Consider the following 18,068-nt stretch of genomic DNA (forward strand, 5'->3'; position numbering starts at 1 on the left):
CTGGCATGTAGATGTACAATTTGTAAAATAAATTCAAATAAAAACATCCACACACACATATTCTTGTTAAGAATCTACAGCCACATATACACCCTACATGCAATTGTACACTAAGGAATATTCTACATCCATGAATGAGTTGAGAATGACAGCTGCCTGCTACAGGTAATGATCACTTTACTGATTCAATTCATTCAGTTCAGTTTAAAAATGTGTCTATGTAATTAATTTTGTTCAACTGGTTTTGCTCAAGCTAAGTGGAACACATTATACAGACAAGAAAAATAAGAAAAAAGTGTTTTTCTGTGTTATTTTCCAGGAGACCATTCCTCCAAAGCAAGCCAAAACTGACATCAATATTGTTAGTTGTGAAAGCACATAGGTTTTACCAGAAAATCTTTACAATTGGACAATGCAAAAATAAATGCACAACAGCACTATTGGCCTCATATTCTAGTTTGTTTATTGTTTAAACAATATTTCAATAAAACATTTCTTCATTCAAACGGAATTCTTTAAAAAAGATATCATCAGACGCCCACCATAATTCACAAATAGTTATTTTTCTACATCGACAGTCTTAAAAAGTTTCAAACAACCTCTTTGGTACTTGCACCAGCCTGGACCACAAATCAAACAGCAGTACCTCTTCCGGCCGGCAGGGGCACTGCTCTACTAGCGCACAAGCAGAAGTGTCTTCCGGGTCAAACCTTTCATTACCGCGCCTCTCTCCTCCAGCAGTCCTTCCGGCTTGACCGCTATCGTAGACAGTAGGTAAGATTTAAATGTTGAAAAATATCAGCTAAAAGCCACGGCTAATCTCCGCCATCCGTCCGTTTCTACCGAACAAATTGAAACTACGGTGAACTAATGACTTCACTTAACGTCTGAGCCCAGTATTATAGCGCAACAACAAGTGAAATAGTTGTAAATGTGTTGCCGCGTCAGTGACTAACCAGCATCCATGTTACTGGTCGTTCAGCGCACTCAAGCAGCCAACTATTCCGTATTTAACGAGACCTACAGTCGCGATACGATGCAGTATGTACGGAGACAAATTATAACGCGTTTAATTTGTATGTAAATAAACACTACACGTTCTCCCGCTAATGATACAATATTACTACCGCACTCGGTTACCCGGTATTTGTGAATCATAGTGCCTTACTTCAGTGGACCAATGTGAATGTTGAGCTGTAACGGAGTTGTACCCCAAACCGGACAGTTTTTAGCTAATGTTTCAATACACTTCACTTACAATGTTGATAAAAATGATCGTGTAATGTTTTCAGTTGATTTAATGGTGTTAAACTTCGTACCTTTCAAACGAAATATTGTTGTAATTATTACAGTTAGCTTTGCCTTTACCAGAGTCGTTAAAACGATGCTAACACGGGTGAATTAGCCGTGCACTGCTATTGGCCTAATCCGTACGGATTTATATCCTCGTTGTAAACCCTGGCTGCTGCTGGTTTTTCGGGGATATTCGCTTGTTCCAGGGTCGCAAAAATGTTCTTTCTGCTTTCTCTCATCAAAGTCCTATAGTTCCTATAGTATTTAGACATATGAACGTCCATATATATTCATGAAATTTGACACATAGATTATTTGATATGTATGAATTAATATTATTTACGTTTGGTTGGCGATCGCCGAAGATAATGACCGGAAAGGGCGTCACGCCGGAATCGTTCGAGACAGGCCAATAGCAGCTAGCGCCGACCGAGGCAGGCCATCGTTACGTTAGTTGTGCTTTGTACAGTGAAATGCTGCTGTTGGCGCCAATTCAACGTGCCCGTCCCCAAGCAGCGAGTGGAAACCACTTGTTAGCGTCTGTCCTCATGCTTGTGTGCTTTCTCCTGTAGAGATGGCTATTCGCTACCCTATGGCTGTCGGCCTTAACAAAGGCCATCCAGTCACCAAGAATGTGACCACTCCCAAACACAGCCGCCGGCGTGGGGTGAGTATCTGTCTGCTGTTGACTGTCGTGACTACTGGACATCTTGTTCAGTATTTCTTTCCTACTTCATGAAGCATAGTTTTCAGATGACACCATGACGTTTCACAAGTGTTTTGCAGTTTGTGCATACAGATGTGTGAAATCCTCAGCTTTAAGGTGATAAATGTGTGATTATGGTCAGAGACTGAACGTTTCACAGCTGACCTTCACAGAGACTACAGTCAGTCAAAGGATGCTAACTAATTAGCGGTGTGCCGCCCTTGTCCTGGTTCGGACTTAACTTCTAGCCTCAAACACTAGGCGCAGCTGGCTTTTCAGGGATATTAACTTAATCCAGGATCGCCAAAATTAACTAACCAGGACAGAGACGTTAGTGTTTGTCGAGTCTCTGTTAAAGTGCTCTAGTGTCATTAAATGGCACTGGGAACCGGCTAATGGATCAGCTCAAGTTGTTGGGCGTCAGTTTGTTGGTTCATGTCACCGGCCTCCATCCAAAAGCGTTTTCAACATGATTGTCGCTGGTAGTGTGAACGCAGCATGAGTCGAGGGATATTCAATCCTGCAGCTGACTATTAACTTCTCTCCTGAAATTAGTACAAAGTTCTGCATTTCAAGATCAACAACTTCTGCTACATGTCCTTTTTAAAGCTGTAGCTCACAGGGCTGATGTGAAAGTTTGATGAGGAATGTTTTCAGTGTTACTTCCATGCTGCACACCACTGAAGATATAATATGTTATCAATGGAGTCTGTAGAGATCCCAGTTCAGATAAAGTGGACCATGTTTAAAAGCTGTCTTTCCTCTGCAGCGTCTGACCAAACACAGCAAGTTTGTTCGGGACATGATCCGCGAGGTGTGCGGTTTCGCTCCGTATGAGAGGCGAGCCATGGAGCTGCTGAAGGTGTCGAAGGACAAGAGAGCCCTTAAGTTCATCAAGAAGAGGGTGAGTCCGCGTTCTGGTTGTAGCAGCATGTTCCCATTTCTTCTCGTCTACAATCACTAATGGCCTGGTGGAAAATGGACTTTCAGTGATCAAGCTTTATGTAGAGCAACGGGCACACCGCTTTATAAATCGAATGCAGAGTTCATTAATGTTTGACACTCGTTCTGGTGTTGCGCTTTTCTCTGAGTCGTGTGTTTGAGGATTGTTGAGTCAGTCTAACATTGCTGTTTATCCTCCGCAGATCGGCACTCACATTCGTGCCAAGAGAAAGAGGGAGGAGCTGAGCAACGTGCTGGCTGCCATGAGGAAAGCCGCCGCCAAGAAGGACTAATCTGTCACTTAATAAAACATTTGCTAAACTACAAAATCCAGACTGCTGGTCCGTTTGTCTTGTCCATGTACATGATGGTAGTCTCTGCTCCACATTGAGCCTGTTCTATTATTTAAATTTATTATACTATGGAGGAAAATCATCAGACATTCAAAATAGCAACATGGCGCACTGCAAATCACAGTGGTGCTATTTAGTAGTTTAAGATATTAGTGATACACTTGAGTGTTACAATATTATGTTTTGTGATACTGTCAATTCTCAAACAGTAGATTTTTAATCGTTTGCGTGCAGATATTGGTGACAGACTGGCTAAGATTAAACAAAGTAGTGCTTTGATAATACAGGGTGATAAAGGCAAAGACAGATCGCACTGTTCTAATTGTGTAAATAAGTAGTTACTCAGATTTGATGCTCGTGGTGTGTTCATGCCATATTTTGACTAAAATTAGCTTTAAAAAAGCAACATACCCTTGCTTATAGTATCACATTCTATTGAACCCTGTATAGTCTGTCATATCAGATTGTTTCCCACACAGCCTTGGGGTTGATGTAATTCTAAACTAAGGGAAACAAAATGTTTTAGTTTCAGGTCATTTACTGATAAACTAAAAATAAATCCTACACACCATTTACGTATCATCACCGAACATGCTGCATTAGAAACATTTCATGTTCAGCTTCACACTAATCATCTGAGGTAATGTACTCTGAACTTCTAGTATTAACGGCCGTCTGAGGGAGATTGCAGCAGATTTCATTGAAGATGAACTCTTCCCAGTGTCCGTTTGATTCATTTGTTTTTACTTCATCCTCAAGATGCAGTCAGTCTTAAGAGATTGTTTTTGTTCATCGTGATGATGAATCTGGTTGTTGCCTGTGTCTTAAACCATGTGTCGAGTCCCTGTTACCTGATATGTAGCTGTGCCTGCGGTGTGATAGGATCTGAATTGAGGCTCTTTGGACAAAAGCGCCTGCTAAATGACTAATGTAATATGTGGACTGCACTGCCCCCTTCTGGCTGCTTTTACAGCATCATGTGTGCTACATGTTAGTGGTGTCCACAGTTCACCCATCCTCAGTGACGCTTTAAACTCGAGAGCTGGCACTGATCCATGTGTACTGGTTCTGTCGGGGTGTGGCACCTCAAGGAAAGTGTTTTTGGCGTTTTGTGTTTACTGGCTGGATCCACACAAGAGTTATTACCTGTGATCGAAGCCACTCCTGAACAGCTACACTCACTTTTCAACTTCAGTATAAAGTCATTGCACTTTGGGTTTACCAAAAAACTAAATCCAGTCACATTGTGTTTCTTCACACATGGCGGCCATGTACACAATTTAAAACATGTCTGGTAGTTTCTTTGAACTGACTAAAGCAAGAATATCAATCAGGATCCATAAAGCAGATGTTGGTTAAAGCTCTACTTCATGTTGAATAAGAGGTGAGAGGATTGGAAAGTTATCTGTCAAATACATTCTTCCGTTTCTTCCGTCATTGTTTTTACAAATTAAAAAAGGGTTTATGAGGTTTGCATTTCAGAAATAAAACAGGGAAATTGGTGCGACCCCGACCCGATTCAAACCCGATGGAATTCTGAGAATTACAGCCGAACCTGCCGGGTTTCCTTTGGAGTCAAATGCTGCTCAATCAATGCACAATCTGCACAATCTATCATGTACGGCCACGAAAGACATGGATCCTGTCTTACATTCACATTTAACAACGTTGCAAAAGTGATCGTCTGGGGATGAGAATATTTTCTGAATAACACAATAAAAACATCAGGTAGATCATTTACATCTTGTCTGCTAATCCCAGTGGATGTGGTGCATAGCGGATCATCACTACATCCATGTAACTACCTTACTGCCATGTCTTCTTTATTCATTGTCCCTATTGATAAATCTATTTGTTTTCAGGACGACTTTCTTTTTATCTGAAAACATTTTTCAGGTCTTGAGAAATCCATGTTTTTTAATTTGGGAATACGTACATTTTCACATGAAGTAATGGTGTCGTCCTCTGCAACAAAATCATGTTTTAGTTTACATCTGTCCAAAATGTCATCACTTCATTTTATCCTACGAGACATTTCTGTGAAATTGTCACAATTAGCATATGAATTCTTGAGTTATGGCATCATGTGAGGTCACATTGACCTTTGACCACGAAGTTGTAATCAGTTCATCCTAAAATCCAAGTGGACGTTTGTGCCAAATTTTAAGAAATTCCCTCCAGGCGGTCCAGAGAGATGGCGTTCACGAGGACGGAGCGGACTACTTCCTGTTACAGCTGAGGTGGCATAAAAACAGTGTCAGTTGTTCGTTCAAGTCACAGCACGTCATGCCCCCCTGTGCAAGCACAGCACATCTGCTAACAGACACCTGCATACAAGCTTTTGTGGGCATAATGAGTATGACACCACAGGGATGCACAAGCACCGGGCTCTCCAACATGTATGAGCCTGTGGGATCTTTCACTAACCTGCACCGCTGCGCACCACACTCCAGTGCTGCTAGTGGTATCTTCTCGGGCCTTCTTAATTGTCTCCCTAGCATCTGGACTATTAGCTATACCAGATCACATACTCACTACACAGTATGTAGGACTATTACACATACTATCAGAGAAGGCAGTGTCCTTATTTGACATGTAATGTCACTGTCACTACTTCAGCACAGTCAACATTTAGACAAAGTCAGCAGCTTCTCCATTTCTGTCTGCAACACAGTATTGAAAGAGCCCTCGGCAGAGTGCAGAGCTCTGCCAGGTGTGTCTGCAATGACCACTGCTGTAATGTTTGAATCAACACAAACCACAACTGTCTAACCGCGAGAGCATCACACACGTCTCACACAACAGATACGCAAACCAACCTATTGTGACATCTGCGCCGGCTCTGTGCAGCTGACGTGTCACGTGGAGGCTTGTCAATCATGTTGTCTGTTTAGTTCTGTTAGCTGTATTAGCCCAATGGCTTTCATCTGAACATCAAAGGAAGAGTCAGAGGAGTTGCTGTTTGATTGGCATCAGTCACTCTTAGTTTCTTCTCACTTGGTAAACACTGCAGCGCTCTGTGACCGCTGTAGGAACATCTAGGCCTGAGCATCACTACGTGACTTCTTGAATGTGTTTGGAGGATCAGGTGAGCTGGAGCAGCACGGACAATAGATGCTGCTCTCTGCCTCTCTTTGAAAAGAGGAACGGTGGTTGTGATCTGCTGAGCTTACTGAACGTTGCCTACTTCATGCTGTTGTTTAGGTTTCTTCCTCTTTCTCCCCGTTAAAGGGGTTTTTGGGAGTTCTTCATGTTCTGATGTGAGGGTCCCGGGACAAGAGGATGTCAAATGTGTACATATTGTAAAGCCCTCTGAGGCAAATTTGTAATTTGTGATTTTGGGCTATACAAAAATGAATTGAATTGAATTGAATTTAGCATTGAGCGCTGGCTGCATTGCCTGTTATTGTTACGTAAGAGTTGGAGAAGCTGTGCCTAAAGCCAGCCACTGCCTACATGCCAAACAAGAAAACCTTCCTGAAGTCTGCGTCGCGTTCTCAAGAAATTGTCGTTTACAATTTAAGGACAACGCCCAGTGATCCAACACAGTCGATACTTTCCCACATGTGACGTCAAGCTGGCTGAATAGCATAAATATTGTGCAGCCAAATCAAACACTTTGTTTCTTTATAATACATTTAATAACAACCTCAGATTTAAAAAAAAATGATTTCTGCTACTACTTTCTGCTCCAATTCACATTTCTTTCAGTGATGATTTAAAAAGTGTGTTCAAAGCTCCCCACTATGTGTGGACTTTGTCTCTCACGTTACAGTCCACAGGTTCCCATTACTCAAGGGTCATGTTTCAGTCAGGAGAAAGGAGGAGGAGGAGGAATGTGGAGGGAACTGCCTGGTAATAGAGGAAGGCCACGATGACCCGACAAACCAGAGGGAAACACACACACACACACACACACACACACACACACACACACCACTAGTACTGCGAAGCCATTTGAGTTGTGTCCTGACATGACTGGATGAATTATTGAGAAATACTGTATGTTGTTGCAATGGCTCATGAGTCATTGCTCCACTTGTTTGGCACACATACAGTACCACTATTTAACATACCTCCCATTCTGAAAGACACAGAATAGTCTTCCATTTATTTGGAGATAGAGAGTAACTTACTCACAAAACACAATTACAATAAATCCACATTTTGAGTTAGTGAATTACATAAACCGATCAAAAAGTTCGGAAATTCGTGTTTGGTAGATTATTTCTCTGTTGTAACGATGCTTCTTGGCAATGGATTTTATACCGTTGGAAAGCCTGTTTATTTACCTTTCAAACGGAGCCCCATTCATAAGGAACATGCATTTGTGGGATGAGCAGCACAGCTGAGTATGTGGGTCGCGCCCATGAAAAATTTGCCAAATCTTCTCTGCCAAACAGCTTATTCTGCTGTTGCTATTGGCCACCAGGCCCGTTTGCGCCGGTGTCGGCAACACCTGCACCGGAACCTGAACATGTGGAGGAACGTTATGATCAGCGATGAGTCCAGATTCTGTCTCAGGAAGTTGGATCGTAGGTTCACAGTGTGGAGAAGACGGGGAGAAGGCTGTGCTGATTGCTGCACCGATAGAGTAACACCTTCTGGTGGAGGCAGTGTGATGGTGTAAGGCGGCATCTCCATCACTGGAAAAACGAGGCTTGTCTTCATTGGAGGCAATCTCAATGCAGAGATATCGAGATGAGATTCTGCAACCGGTGGCAATCCCATTTCTCCACAGTCTGGGACCGAACTCCATCCTCCAAGATGAAGACGCTCGCCCCCACAGAGCGGTCCATCAGACACGACCTCCAGAATGTGGGAGTGGAGAGGATGGAATGGCCTGCCAGCAGTCCTGACCTCAACCCAAGTCAACACTTGTGGGATCAGCTGTTCGTGTTGTAAAATTGCCATTTTGTCTTGTTTCTTCTTTGTTACTGATAGACTTCAATCATACAATCCACCACACAACACCAGCTGTGCTGCTCATCCTACAAATGCATGTTCCTTACAAATGTGTCACCGTTTGAAAGGTAAATAAACAGGCTTTCCAACGGTATCACATTTATTGCCAAGAAGCATTGTTACAACAGAGAAATAGTCGACCAAACACTAATTTCCGAACTTTTTGTTCGATGTTTATATTGTAACTTTATTGTACTATCAGTTGATCGTGGTTACCGCCTATAGTGTTCATTACAATAGCAGTTTTTTCCAGAGAAAATCCAGAAATTCAAATAGACCAAAAGCAAAATCTGTGAAAGTTTTGTGATGAACTACCAGGCAACATCACGGTCACTCTGGTTTAATGTATTCTGTTGCTAAAACGTTTGAACTTTACTGAGAAACAATTTGTCTTTGACTTGCAGTTGAATAATGGATCTTTAACTAAAGTCAACGATCTCAATACGTCTCAATAATATTAGACTTAAAACTATACAAGTGCACTCAGTCGAGTGGTATTTATGTGCAGATGCCCCGGTTCATTATGAGACCAAACTTTTATGGAGGTCAGTTGTTCAGCCACGACAAAGCCAACAGACTAGGACGGCCTGTTTTTAGCCGTTTCTACAGAGGCAGTCGTTGGTCTCTTGCAGCCACACTCGACTAAACGACGATCATCCCCTGACTGCTCAGACTGAGCGCAAACTATCACGATAGAAACATAGAAAGTCCCTAAATGCTGCGCATCTTGGAGCCCTTACTGTACCACTGAACAGCTGACAGCTCACTGAACTCGCTGCCTGATATTGTCGATATCAATATCAGCAGCTTCTAAAGAAGAGTCGCCTACCTGCATCGGAGAATGATCTCCAGGTAGGAGCAGGAACCAGACCCAAGCTGTTAACACGCAACCTTGGTTCCAAGAAATTATGTTTTTATATCAATAACTTGTTTTGACAAATAGGTTTCCAGGTAAACAAAGTGAAGGAAGTGCGAGTATTCTGTAGCCCAACAATGGTGGATGATGAGTGAACATGGTCTGTGGTTTAGACACCCACCCCATTAAGCATTTAACAGCACGAAACCACAATGAAACAAAATAGTTTGTAACAGTTACAAGCCTCTATACTACTGCAGAAACTATAGATGTGAAATACTTATAAATACGGCCATGAGAGGTGGCTGAAAGTTCTGGGAGGAATCTAGTATGTGGACCTTGAGTTCTTTCCAAGAAGCTCATAATGCTTTCCTGGGTTTTGAACACATTAATAAGTCGTTTAAACTCGCCTGTGAACGACTTCAAAACAAATGACGAATCAAACAGTGTAATCACATCATCAAATATTATTAGCGCTATGTTATGTTAACATAAGTTACAATTAATGACAGGTATTTCAATAAATACTTAAAAATGTGCTTCTGTCTGCTGTTATTAACCAAATATTATGTGTTTATAAAGGGCTTATAAATGCTTAGAGGGGGCTTAAAGTAAACAGTAATGCTGTCTAATGGATTGTAGGTGTTTCTTATGAGAAACTGTCTCTCAACATTAGATTGACATGCAGGGAGCGTCACTGCCTGCTGGATTCGTTTGTCAGTAAACATTGCTCGACATGTCTAAACTGCTTCCTCGCTCTGTTGGCCTTTGTTTGTGTGATTACGCATGCTTCCAGTCGGCAGCAGACAGACCGGTTTTCACCACTGAATAGAATTACTCCACCCATAAGCTCACACCAATCATGTCGCAGTGCAGAGGGAAAGACAGCAGTGCGATTCTTGGTTCTTGGTAACAGCGAGCTGCACACCTGAAGATATTCACCACCTCACTTTAATCTCATGTGCTGCTGTTTATAAATGGTTTATACGATGTGACCTGTGCTTTTACTTGTTTAAGTAGTTACTAGTGCTTTATAGATCAGTTAAAGAACAAAAACCTGCTTTCTGATGTTTCTCTTCCACATTACTTGAAGTTAATGAGTCTTTCCAAGGTTGGAAACAAAGCTCCATGTCAGCCAAAACTATTTGTAAGAGAATGCAAGGGGAACAGTACATTTATGACCCAAACTGTCCATTGTAAACATCCATCCGTTTCCTGAGCACCTCCCTGCTTCACCTCTGACCTGCTGTACTGACTCTAGTTGTACGTTTTTATCGTCTTAAATGTCAACTTCTGGCCCTTAGGCCTACATGGTCACTTTGTGTTATGCTTGTAATTCCACTCATGTTAAGCACTTTGTGACTCATGTCTGTGAGAAGCGCTTTATAAATACATTTTACTAACTTACTTACTTACACGCACATCTTTATCTTTATTCCAGTTCTCTTTTCCAGTTGATTGCATTGCTTAAAATGTCTGCTGTTGTTCTGTGGCTTACATCTCGGAGGATGACTCACGACCCTTTCTTTCTCTTTCATCTTTTCAACAGTTTTCACGTTTGGCTTCTTTTTGGTGGCTCTGTCTTTGTGGATTTGCAAAAGTAAAAGTTTTGGAAGTGAAACAGAATTTCTTTGGAAATCTCAAAACAGATTTCCTCTGAATCAAGGAAGAGGACCACACAGACACCAACCGCTTTCAGAAGCTCTTTACATGTGCCAGATTGCCAATGGCACCAAAACTCCCAAGAAAGACACTGAGTGACATCGAGAACATTTCCTGGCTATGACTCACTGACACACCTGCATTCAACAGGAGAAACAGCGCCACGCCCTACTGTCTGTTTATGCCGACTGGTGGGGTGACACTAACCCGTCAACTCCAAATATTACTTCTTTAAATCATTTTTCTTGTTGCTAAAACCCAAGGTCAAAGAAAGTCCTCTACACTGTATATCTCACCTTATGTTAAAACAACACATTAATATATATATATATATATATATATATATATATATATATATATATATATATATATATCTATATATATATATATATCTATATATATATATATATAGATATATATATATATATATATATATATATATATATATATATAGATATATATATAGATATATATATAGATAGTTGGCATGGCAACCGATCAAACCGTTTCTGCTGGTGATATGCATCATGTCTTTTCAAAATAAAATCCAGACGTAGGTTTACTTCGTTTTTTGGTTGACTTGGTTGTATGTGACTACAAACAAATCCATCAGAGTGATATTCACAGAACATGAGGTCTCCATCAGCAGCTGACTGACTCATTGCTACTGAAGTCCATAAGCGGATGAGACAACGGGCCCCTGGGCACAGACATGCCAAGGCCCAACACAGGAGCAAGACAGACTTTACACTTTAATGTCTCTATTTGTTGTTCTTTTGTGTCTTTTTGTCTCTTTGTAGTCATTTGGTGCCTCTGTGTAGTTGCCTTGTGTGTCTTTCTATGATTGTTTTGCCACTTTTCTTAGGTGTTATGAGTCTCTTTGCAGCTGTTTAGCATCTCTTGTAGTCATGTTGTGTGTCTTTGTGGCTGTTCTCCCCCTTTTCATAGTCAGTGTGAGTCTTTTTGTGGCTCTTCTGCATCTTTTTGTTGCAGTTTTGTCCTATCTGCAGTCTTTTTGTGGTCATTTTGACTCTTCCTGGTTGGTAGTTTCTGTGCCTGGTAGGCCGTTCAGTAATCCATCCATTTTTCCTTTCTTTGTAATAAGTTAACACTGAGTAGTGGAAGTAGTCCCCCCCACACACACACTTTCTCCTGAAGGGCGTGTCTGTGTGAGGTGGAGCACTCCTCCTCTTTCATAAGCCTCCCCCTCGTCTCCATCAGGTCACAGTCTGTCTGGGACTCTAACCAGCGCCACTGAGACTCTAGCGATCCTCCTGTTACGGACCCGGACCAGCCATGAATCGGGTTTCTTCTGTGTTTGTCCTGTTACTCCTGACGGTGAGTGGAGCGACTTACCGGTCCGTCTTTTGACGGCTGTGTCTTCTGTTAGTAAACTGTCTTTTGTTGAGCTCTTGACGTAGACTGAGTGAGTGAATGTATCTCCGTCAGAGTGGTCGACCTGTACGCAGAATGCGTTTCCGGAAACTCGTTGCAGTCAGATTACCTTTGCAGAAGGTATTCTAAAAGAGCACCTGATGTTTAGGTGCACTCCCTCACACCCCCGGCTAATTATCGTGTATTATGTTGATCCGAACAAATACCTGGCTGCCATGGCAACGCACAGGTGTGTTCAGGCGGTGTCATGGCCTGACTTGTGACAGCGTCTTTACATGAGTTGGTATATTTCACTTAAAAAAGGCTGACAAACAGATGTAAGAACTTTTCCATACTTTGATTCCTCATTGAGATGTGCATCCAGCTCCTGTCTGCTTGTTTACACCTGCTTTGTATTGAATCATGATTTTATCATAACTATGAAGTGGTCAGTGGGATTAGAATGGATTGTTGTTAAAATGTGTTTTAAAACATTGTTATTATTTATGATCTCTTGTAATGTCACAAACCTTTCCTAAAAAGCAGATCAGTAACCGATGCGAACTCCGTTCCTTTCATGCTGGGAGCATCAGTGAAAAAGATCCATCAACACAAGTTTCTTTGTGTTAGAAAGAAACTCCACGCACAGCAAACTTTACAGACAATTCATGACGAAGCATTATGTTTCATTTTTCTATTTCTGACCACACTGCGCTTTGATGCTACCTGTTGCTGATTCAAAGCAAGTCCTTGTTCAGATTTGTGCTCTTCATGGTGTGAGTATTGGAAGTACATATTCAGAACAACACAACATCATTTATTAATGAAGAATTATTAGAATACAATAACCCAGTACCAAGTAGTACCGATACTTCTCCAGTTAAATAACGTCTGCAATTGATCCTTTTTGTGCCCAGAACTAGAAAACATGAGTATTTGTATGGGTCTGCTCTCAGCCAATCATCGCGAACGTTCTTAGATTTAATATGACTTGTGATTGGCCAACTACCACAGCAGCTACAACTAGTGGTGTCACGGATCACGGATCGATCCGTGATCCGTTCGGATCAGCCCTCACGGTTCGCATCACTTGTGAACCGCGGATCAATCGAGTATTTAAAAAAATGTTTTTTTACAGTGTAATCATCATAGTGTGTAATAAAGTTCTACTGCTGCTGTTCCTTTTCAAGTAACAAGTCCCCGAATATCAATGCAGAGTGTCAGTGAACAGATATGAAGCAGGAGTGTGTTCAGTGAACGGAGCAGCTTAGAAGCATTTAACGGTGACGTCATGGCGAGCGGAGGAACGTCAGAAGCCGCGGCGTCATTTAAGTCGCAAGTTTGGGAACATTTTGTCTTCCCTGTAACGTATAATGACGGATGAGGGTGGTGGACAAAGTGTTACGGTATGTAGGCGTTATTTAAAGAGAGACACACGACAACGGCAAAACATCGGCATGTCCACACATATGAAGAGACACCATCCCGTCTGTCAGCGACGGGGACACTCCGGTGTAGAAAACAAAGGATTTCTAAATCTGGTTAAAATGCTTGAGCCACGCTACGAAATCCACTCACGCACCCACTTCAGTGTGAAGCTGTTCCAGACCTCTATGAGAAGGACAAGACTGTAGAGACCGCTTTCACCACGGCGGAGTGATTCTTAGTCCGGCGCTGTAGACACGCCCCCTCTGTGAGAGTCACACAGACACACCTGGGGCAGGTGCTGTAGACACGCCCCCTCTGTGAGAGTCACACACACACACCTGGTTCAGGTGCTGTAGACACGCCCCCTCTGTGAGAGTCACACACACACACCTGGGGCAGGTGCTGTAGACACGCCCCCTCTGTGAGAGTCACACAGACACACACCTGGGGCAGGTGCTGTAGACACGCCCCCTCTGTGAGAGTCACACAGACACACACCTGGGGCAGGCGCTGTAGACACGCCCCCTCTGTGAGAGTCACACAGACACACCTGGGGCAGGTGCTGTAGACACGCCCCCTCTGTGAGAGTCACACACACACACCTGGTTCAGGTGCTGTAGACACGCCCCCTCTGTGAGAGTCACACAGACACACACCTGGGGCAGGTGCTGTAGACACGCCCCCTCTGTGAGAGTCACACAGACACACACCTGGTTCAGGTGCTGTAGACACGCCCCCTCTGTGAGAGTCACACAGACACACACCTGGGGCAGGTGCTGTAGACACGCCCCCTCTGTGAGAGTCACACAGACACACACCTGGGGCAGGCGCTGTAGACACGCCCCCTCTGTGAGAGTCACACAGACACACACCTGGTTCAGGTGCTGTAGACACGCCCCCTCTGTGAGAGTCACACAGACACACACCTGGTTCAGGTGCTGTAGACACGCCCCCTCTGTGAGAGTCACACAGACACACCTGGTTCAGGTGCTGACAGAAGCATCAGAGTGAAGCTAGACAGGCCCAATAATATTCCAGTCACCACAGAAAGGTCGACCCTCTCCCCAGACAATGGAGATATTCTCATCTTTTTGAAAATAATGTCACAGTAATGGTAAACATTGTTGTGTATTTGAATGACCTGACAGGAAGTAAACACAGACCCAAGTTGTTGATGAGCAGTTCAGTTCAGTGTAAACAGTGGAAGCTCACTGGCTGTTTCTTTCTTTCAGTATTGATCAAAGGACGAGGATATCCGAATTGAGTATTCGTGAATGTTTTATTTTTATTTATTTTTTCATTTTGTTTCAAATTGGACATCTTCAATATTTTTGTTTTCATGTAAGACTATAGCCCAAAGTTCTTTGCTTTAAGTGTTCTTGAAGTTCTTTAATTAATAAATGGAAAGCAAAGTTATTTGTCTCCTCCCCTTTTCTTTGTTGATCCGAAAAATGATCCGAACCGTGACTCCTGAACCGTGATCTGAACCGAACCGTGAGTTTGTGATCCGTGACACCCCTAGCTACAACCCATACAGTCTGTGGTGTGGTGGAGTCGAGTGTGGCGTAGTTGTATTTCTTTATAGTAGGCAGTACAGCGTGCCGAGTACGGCTGTACTGCACGCAACTGAATGCTTCCAGTCACACGATGGACATCAAATGAAGTTGAATGAAAGTTGTAGAATGGAATACTCTGTTGGTATGGGTACCGCTTCCATCCAGGTGAGAGAGAGGCTGCGTCCCGACATGCCCATGCACAGGTGAGGCTCAGTTAAACCTGCTGGGGGCGTCGGCCTCTCAGTACCTGACCAGACAGGTGGAAGTTCTTTCAGTACTCTGTTCAAGTGGCTCTTAACCTTTCTCACGTCAAGGACTCTGCGGGTTCTCTTCAGGGACCTCCATCTGAACAGATTTGGGTTGTTACATATGATTAAGACCAGAATTGGAAAGTTGTCAACTACATCTTGAGGAGATACCGGTGGAGGAAGTCCCTCAAGGACCCCTGGTTGAGAACCACTGCTCTATGCTTACAGAGTTCAACTTGACCAAAATTCAAACATGCGTGTCTTCACTACAGAGTTATACGCCTGCTGTAAGGTGCAGTCGTGCCAGAATTCACATCGCATGCATTTTGCTGAAGGGGCCAAGCTCTAATCGAATCGATGCCTCCAGTCTGAGGGAGCATGCTGCCTCCTCCGTGAATACAAGAAGCCGAGCATTCCTTTGTAAATGTTTTCAAATGAAGTTGAATTTGTGGAATGAAGCCAAAATGAATCAGGTTGGGCAGATCCCAACAAACCACATGTGGGACAAAGATTATATCTGTGTGGGACAATGTGGGACACTTAACCACTGCTGAGAGCTGTCGTCTAAATGTCTAAGAAGTCCTGTTCTACCCCTTAACACCTCCATCTTTGTCCTCAGGCTCCAGGTTATAGGCCTTTAGAATGTGAAGGGCTTCACCAATGTACTTTGAAACCAACTATCCCAGCTCCCACGCTCAGTGAAGGCAGTCAGTCCTGAAGGTCTCTTCCTGAGGCCCACATGTACTGTGTCGCTTCACGTCACTGTTGTAGCTGCCTTCTGTGTGCGCAGTCTGTCAGTTTGTGACTGTCTCCTTAAAAAAAGCTTCTTAATGCCACGGCTCTGTCACCAGTAAAGAAGCTGTGCATTGACTCATAGAAGTGGAGGGACAGGTTCATTCTCGTGCTGCATGGCAACAACCAGGCCTGATGACAACAGACGGCTCAACTCGTTGACAGGCCAAGCCGACTTTGGCGGCACACACACACACACACACATGCATCTCTGCCTTCTTTATTCACATGAACAGTGTGCTGAAGGTCTTCTCAGGACCGTCTGGGCGTGTTCAGACTGCTGACACCTCGCTGACTACCCGACGTTCATTTAGTTCTTGTTAGAGCGCGGCAACTTACTTTTCATTCTTTTGAGCATCAGACTGGGCAGGGCCCTTAGTCAACCAGAATAACTGGAAACACCTGTGTGAGTTCATGAGACTCGATTCAAACTGAAAATAAAGGAGAGACAAACAGGTCAAACTATCAGACAATAATCAATGGAAAATTGAAATTTGGCTTTTGAAGTTTCAGAGGATTTCAATCTGAAGAAAATACTTAAAGATGATGGGAAGGCAAGAAAGGGGAGATTTATGTTAGAATTTATTTTTCTGCAGTAACCATTACGGCTCCAAATGTGAGGAAGAAACGTTCTGCTCCACTTGTTAAAACTTTAGCGTAATCCTTAACAGGCTGTTATGCTTTTTCCTGCAAATACATTGGACTTTTTATATGTAATGAGCCCTCAGTAAGTTGAAAAGATGTTGCTTGATGTCATACGACATCTCTTCAATTCCTCTCCTTATAGTGACATTTGACAGAGGTATAGTTTTCAGTTCATCCTCTGCTGATATTAGCATTACAAGGCATCAGCGCCAAATATTGTTAAGGAGTGTGAATAGATGGCACTGCGCTGCATTAAAAAATCCCCTTCAAAATAAAAGCACAGCATCTTTTTTTCAGCCAAAGGCCCGCAACCCACTGAAAACGGGTCTGCGACCCACTTTTGGGTCGCAACCCACCAGTTGAGAATCACTGAGTTAAAACTGTAAAGGTTCCACAAACTATTGTTCGCTCTGTAACAACACTATTCTCACGATGTGAAGCAGGACACTGGGACGTGTTCTTTAGGTTTATCACATGATACACATGTTTGATGAATCTGTTTTCTACATCGATTGTGTTGCAGGCTGTGATTGCTAGCTCTGGGGACAATCTGGTAAGAAAAAGAAGAGAATGGATTCTCCCTCCAAAGCCGCTGAAGGAAAATGAAGACTACACTAAACTGGACTTTATTGCTAAGGTGAGTGACTGATTCATTTGACCCATTAACTCTGGAACAAACAGACAAAGAGCGGACTATCTTATCACAGACAGGACAAGCATGTATCTGTCTTTAAAGGTTTCTCCAGTGCAGTGAAATGATCAGGTCTTCTTCTCCTGTTTGTTTAGATTCGGTCAGATGTTGGATCTTTGGATGAGATTGAATACTCCCTAGAAGGCATCGGTGCGAATCAAAAGCCCTTCAATCTGTTCGTAGTCGACCCAAACACTGGATTCATTCGTGTGACCCAAAAGCTCGACAGGGAGATGATCGACACGTACATTGTGAGTGATACTGTTCTATTCTATTGTACTTTCTGACTTTGATGCTACTTTTTCCCACATTAGATTAGATTCCGACTACACATTAATGTCAATGTCTATTTATGGTCGCACATGTAGGTGCTAAGACAGATGGTGGAGAAAGCGTTGTTCAAGGAACATTTCTGTTTCAGCTGTCAGGTGTTGCTAAGTACAGAGATGGCAGAGAGGCAGAGCAAAAAATTGACATACGGATCAAGGTTGTGGATGTCAACGACAACAAGCCAGTGTTTGGAGAAATGAAGGCCGGGAGTGTGAATGAGCGCAGTG

At 43.0% G+C, this 18,068-nt stretch overlaps 2 protein-coding genes across 3 annotated transcripts in view; both read left to right on the plus strand.

Moving 5' to 3' along the window:
• Positions 1-708: 708 nt before the first annotated feature.
• rpl36 (ribosomal protein L36) lies at positions 709-3,270 on the plus strand. Of its 2 annotated transcripts, none has more exons than XM_079266925.1 (4): positions 709-774; positions 1,866-1,960; positions 2,769-2,903; positions 3,145-3,270. In XM_079266925.1, the coding sequence occupies exons 2-4, from the start codon at positions 1,868-1,870 to the stop codon at positions 3,232-3,234; spliced, it is 318 nt and encodes a 105-aa protein (XP_079123051.1). In that variant the 5' UTR covers positions 709-774; positions 1,866-1,867; the 3' UTR covers positions 3,235-3,270. The 2 variants fall into 2 exon arrangements, with proteins under 2 accessions (XP_079123051.1, XP_079123052.1); XM_079266926.1 differs by having other exon boundaries at positions 715-770.
• Positions 3,271-12,010: 8,740 nt separating this feature from the next.
• Positions 12,011-18,068, plus strand: part of LOC306776114 (desmoglein-2.1-like) — a 17,621-nt gene continuing 11,563 nt past the window's right edge. Inside the window, exons 1-4 of the mRNA XM_079266708.1 lie at positions 12,011-12,115; positions 17,344-17,457; positions 17,607-17,762; positions 17,933-18,068. The exon at positions 17,933-18,068 is cut by the window's right edge and continues 6 nt beyond it. Coding sequence (XP_079122834.1) covers positions 12,074-12,115; positions 17,344-17,457; positions 17,607-17,762; positions 17,933-18,068 — 448 coding nt within the window. The 5' untranslated portion in view covers positions 12,011-12,073. The remainder of the gene's footprint in view (positions 12,116-17,343; positions 17,458-17,606; positions 17,763-17,932) is intronic.

Source organism: Melanostigma gelatinosum (assembly GCF_949748355.1).
Source record: "Melanostigma gelatinosum genome assembly, chromosome: 4".
Taxonomy (NCBI): Eukaryota; Metazoa; Chordata; class Actinopteri; order Perciformes; family Zoarcidae; genus Melanostigma; species Melanostigma gelatinosum.

Excerpts from the sequence above, each read along its gene's own strand:
- rpl36 (XM_079266925.1), top strand. The coding sequence starts at position 1,868 with ATGGCTATTCGCTACCCTATGGCTGTCGGCCTTAACAAAGGCCATCCA. Across the intron at positions 1,961-2,768 it reads AACACAGCCGCCGGCGTGGG|CGTCTGACCAAACACAGCAA; the intron begins GTGAGTATCTGT and ends TTTCCTCTGCAG. Across the intron at positions 2,904-3,144 it reads TTAAGTTCATCAAGAAGAGG|ATCGGCACTCACATTCGTGC; the intron begins GTGAGTCCGCGT and ends TATCCTCCGCAG.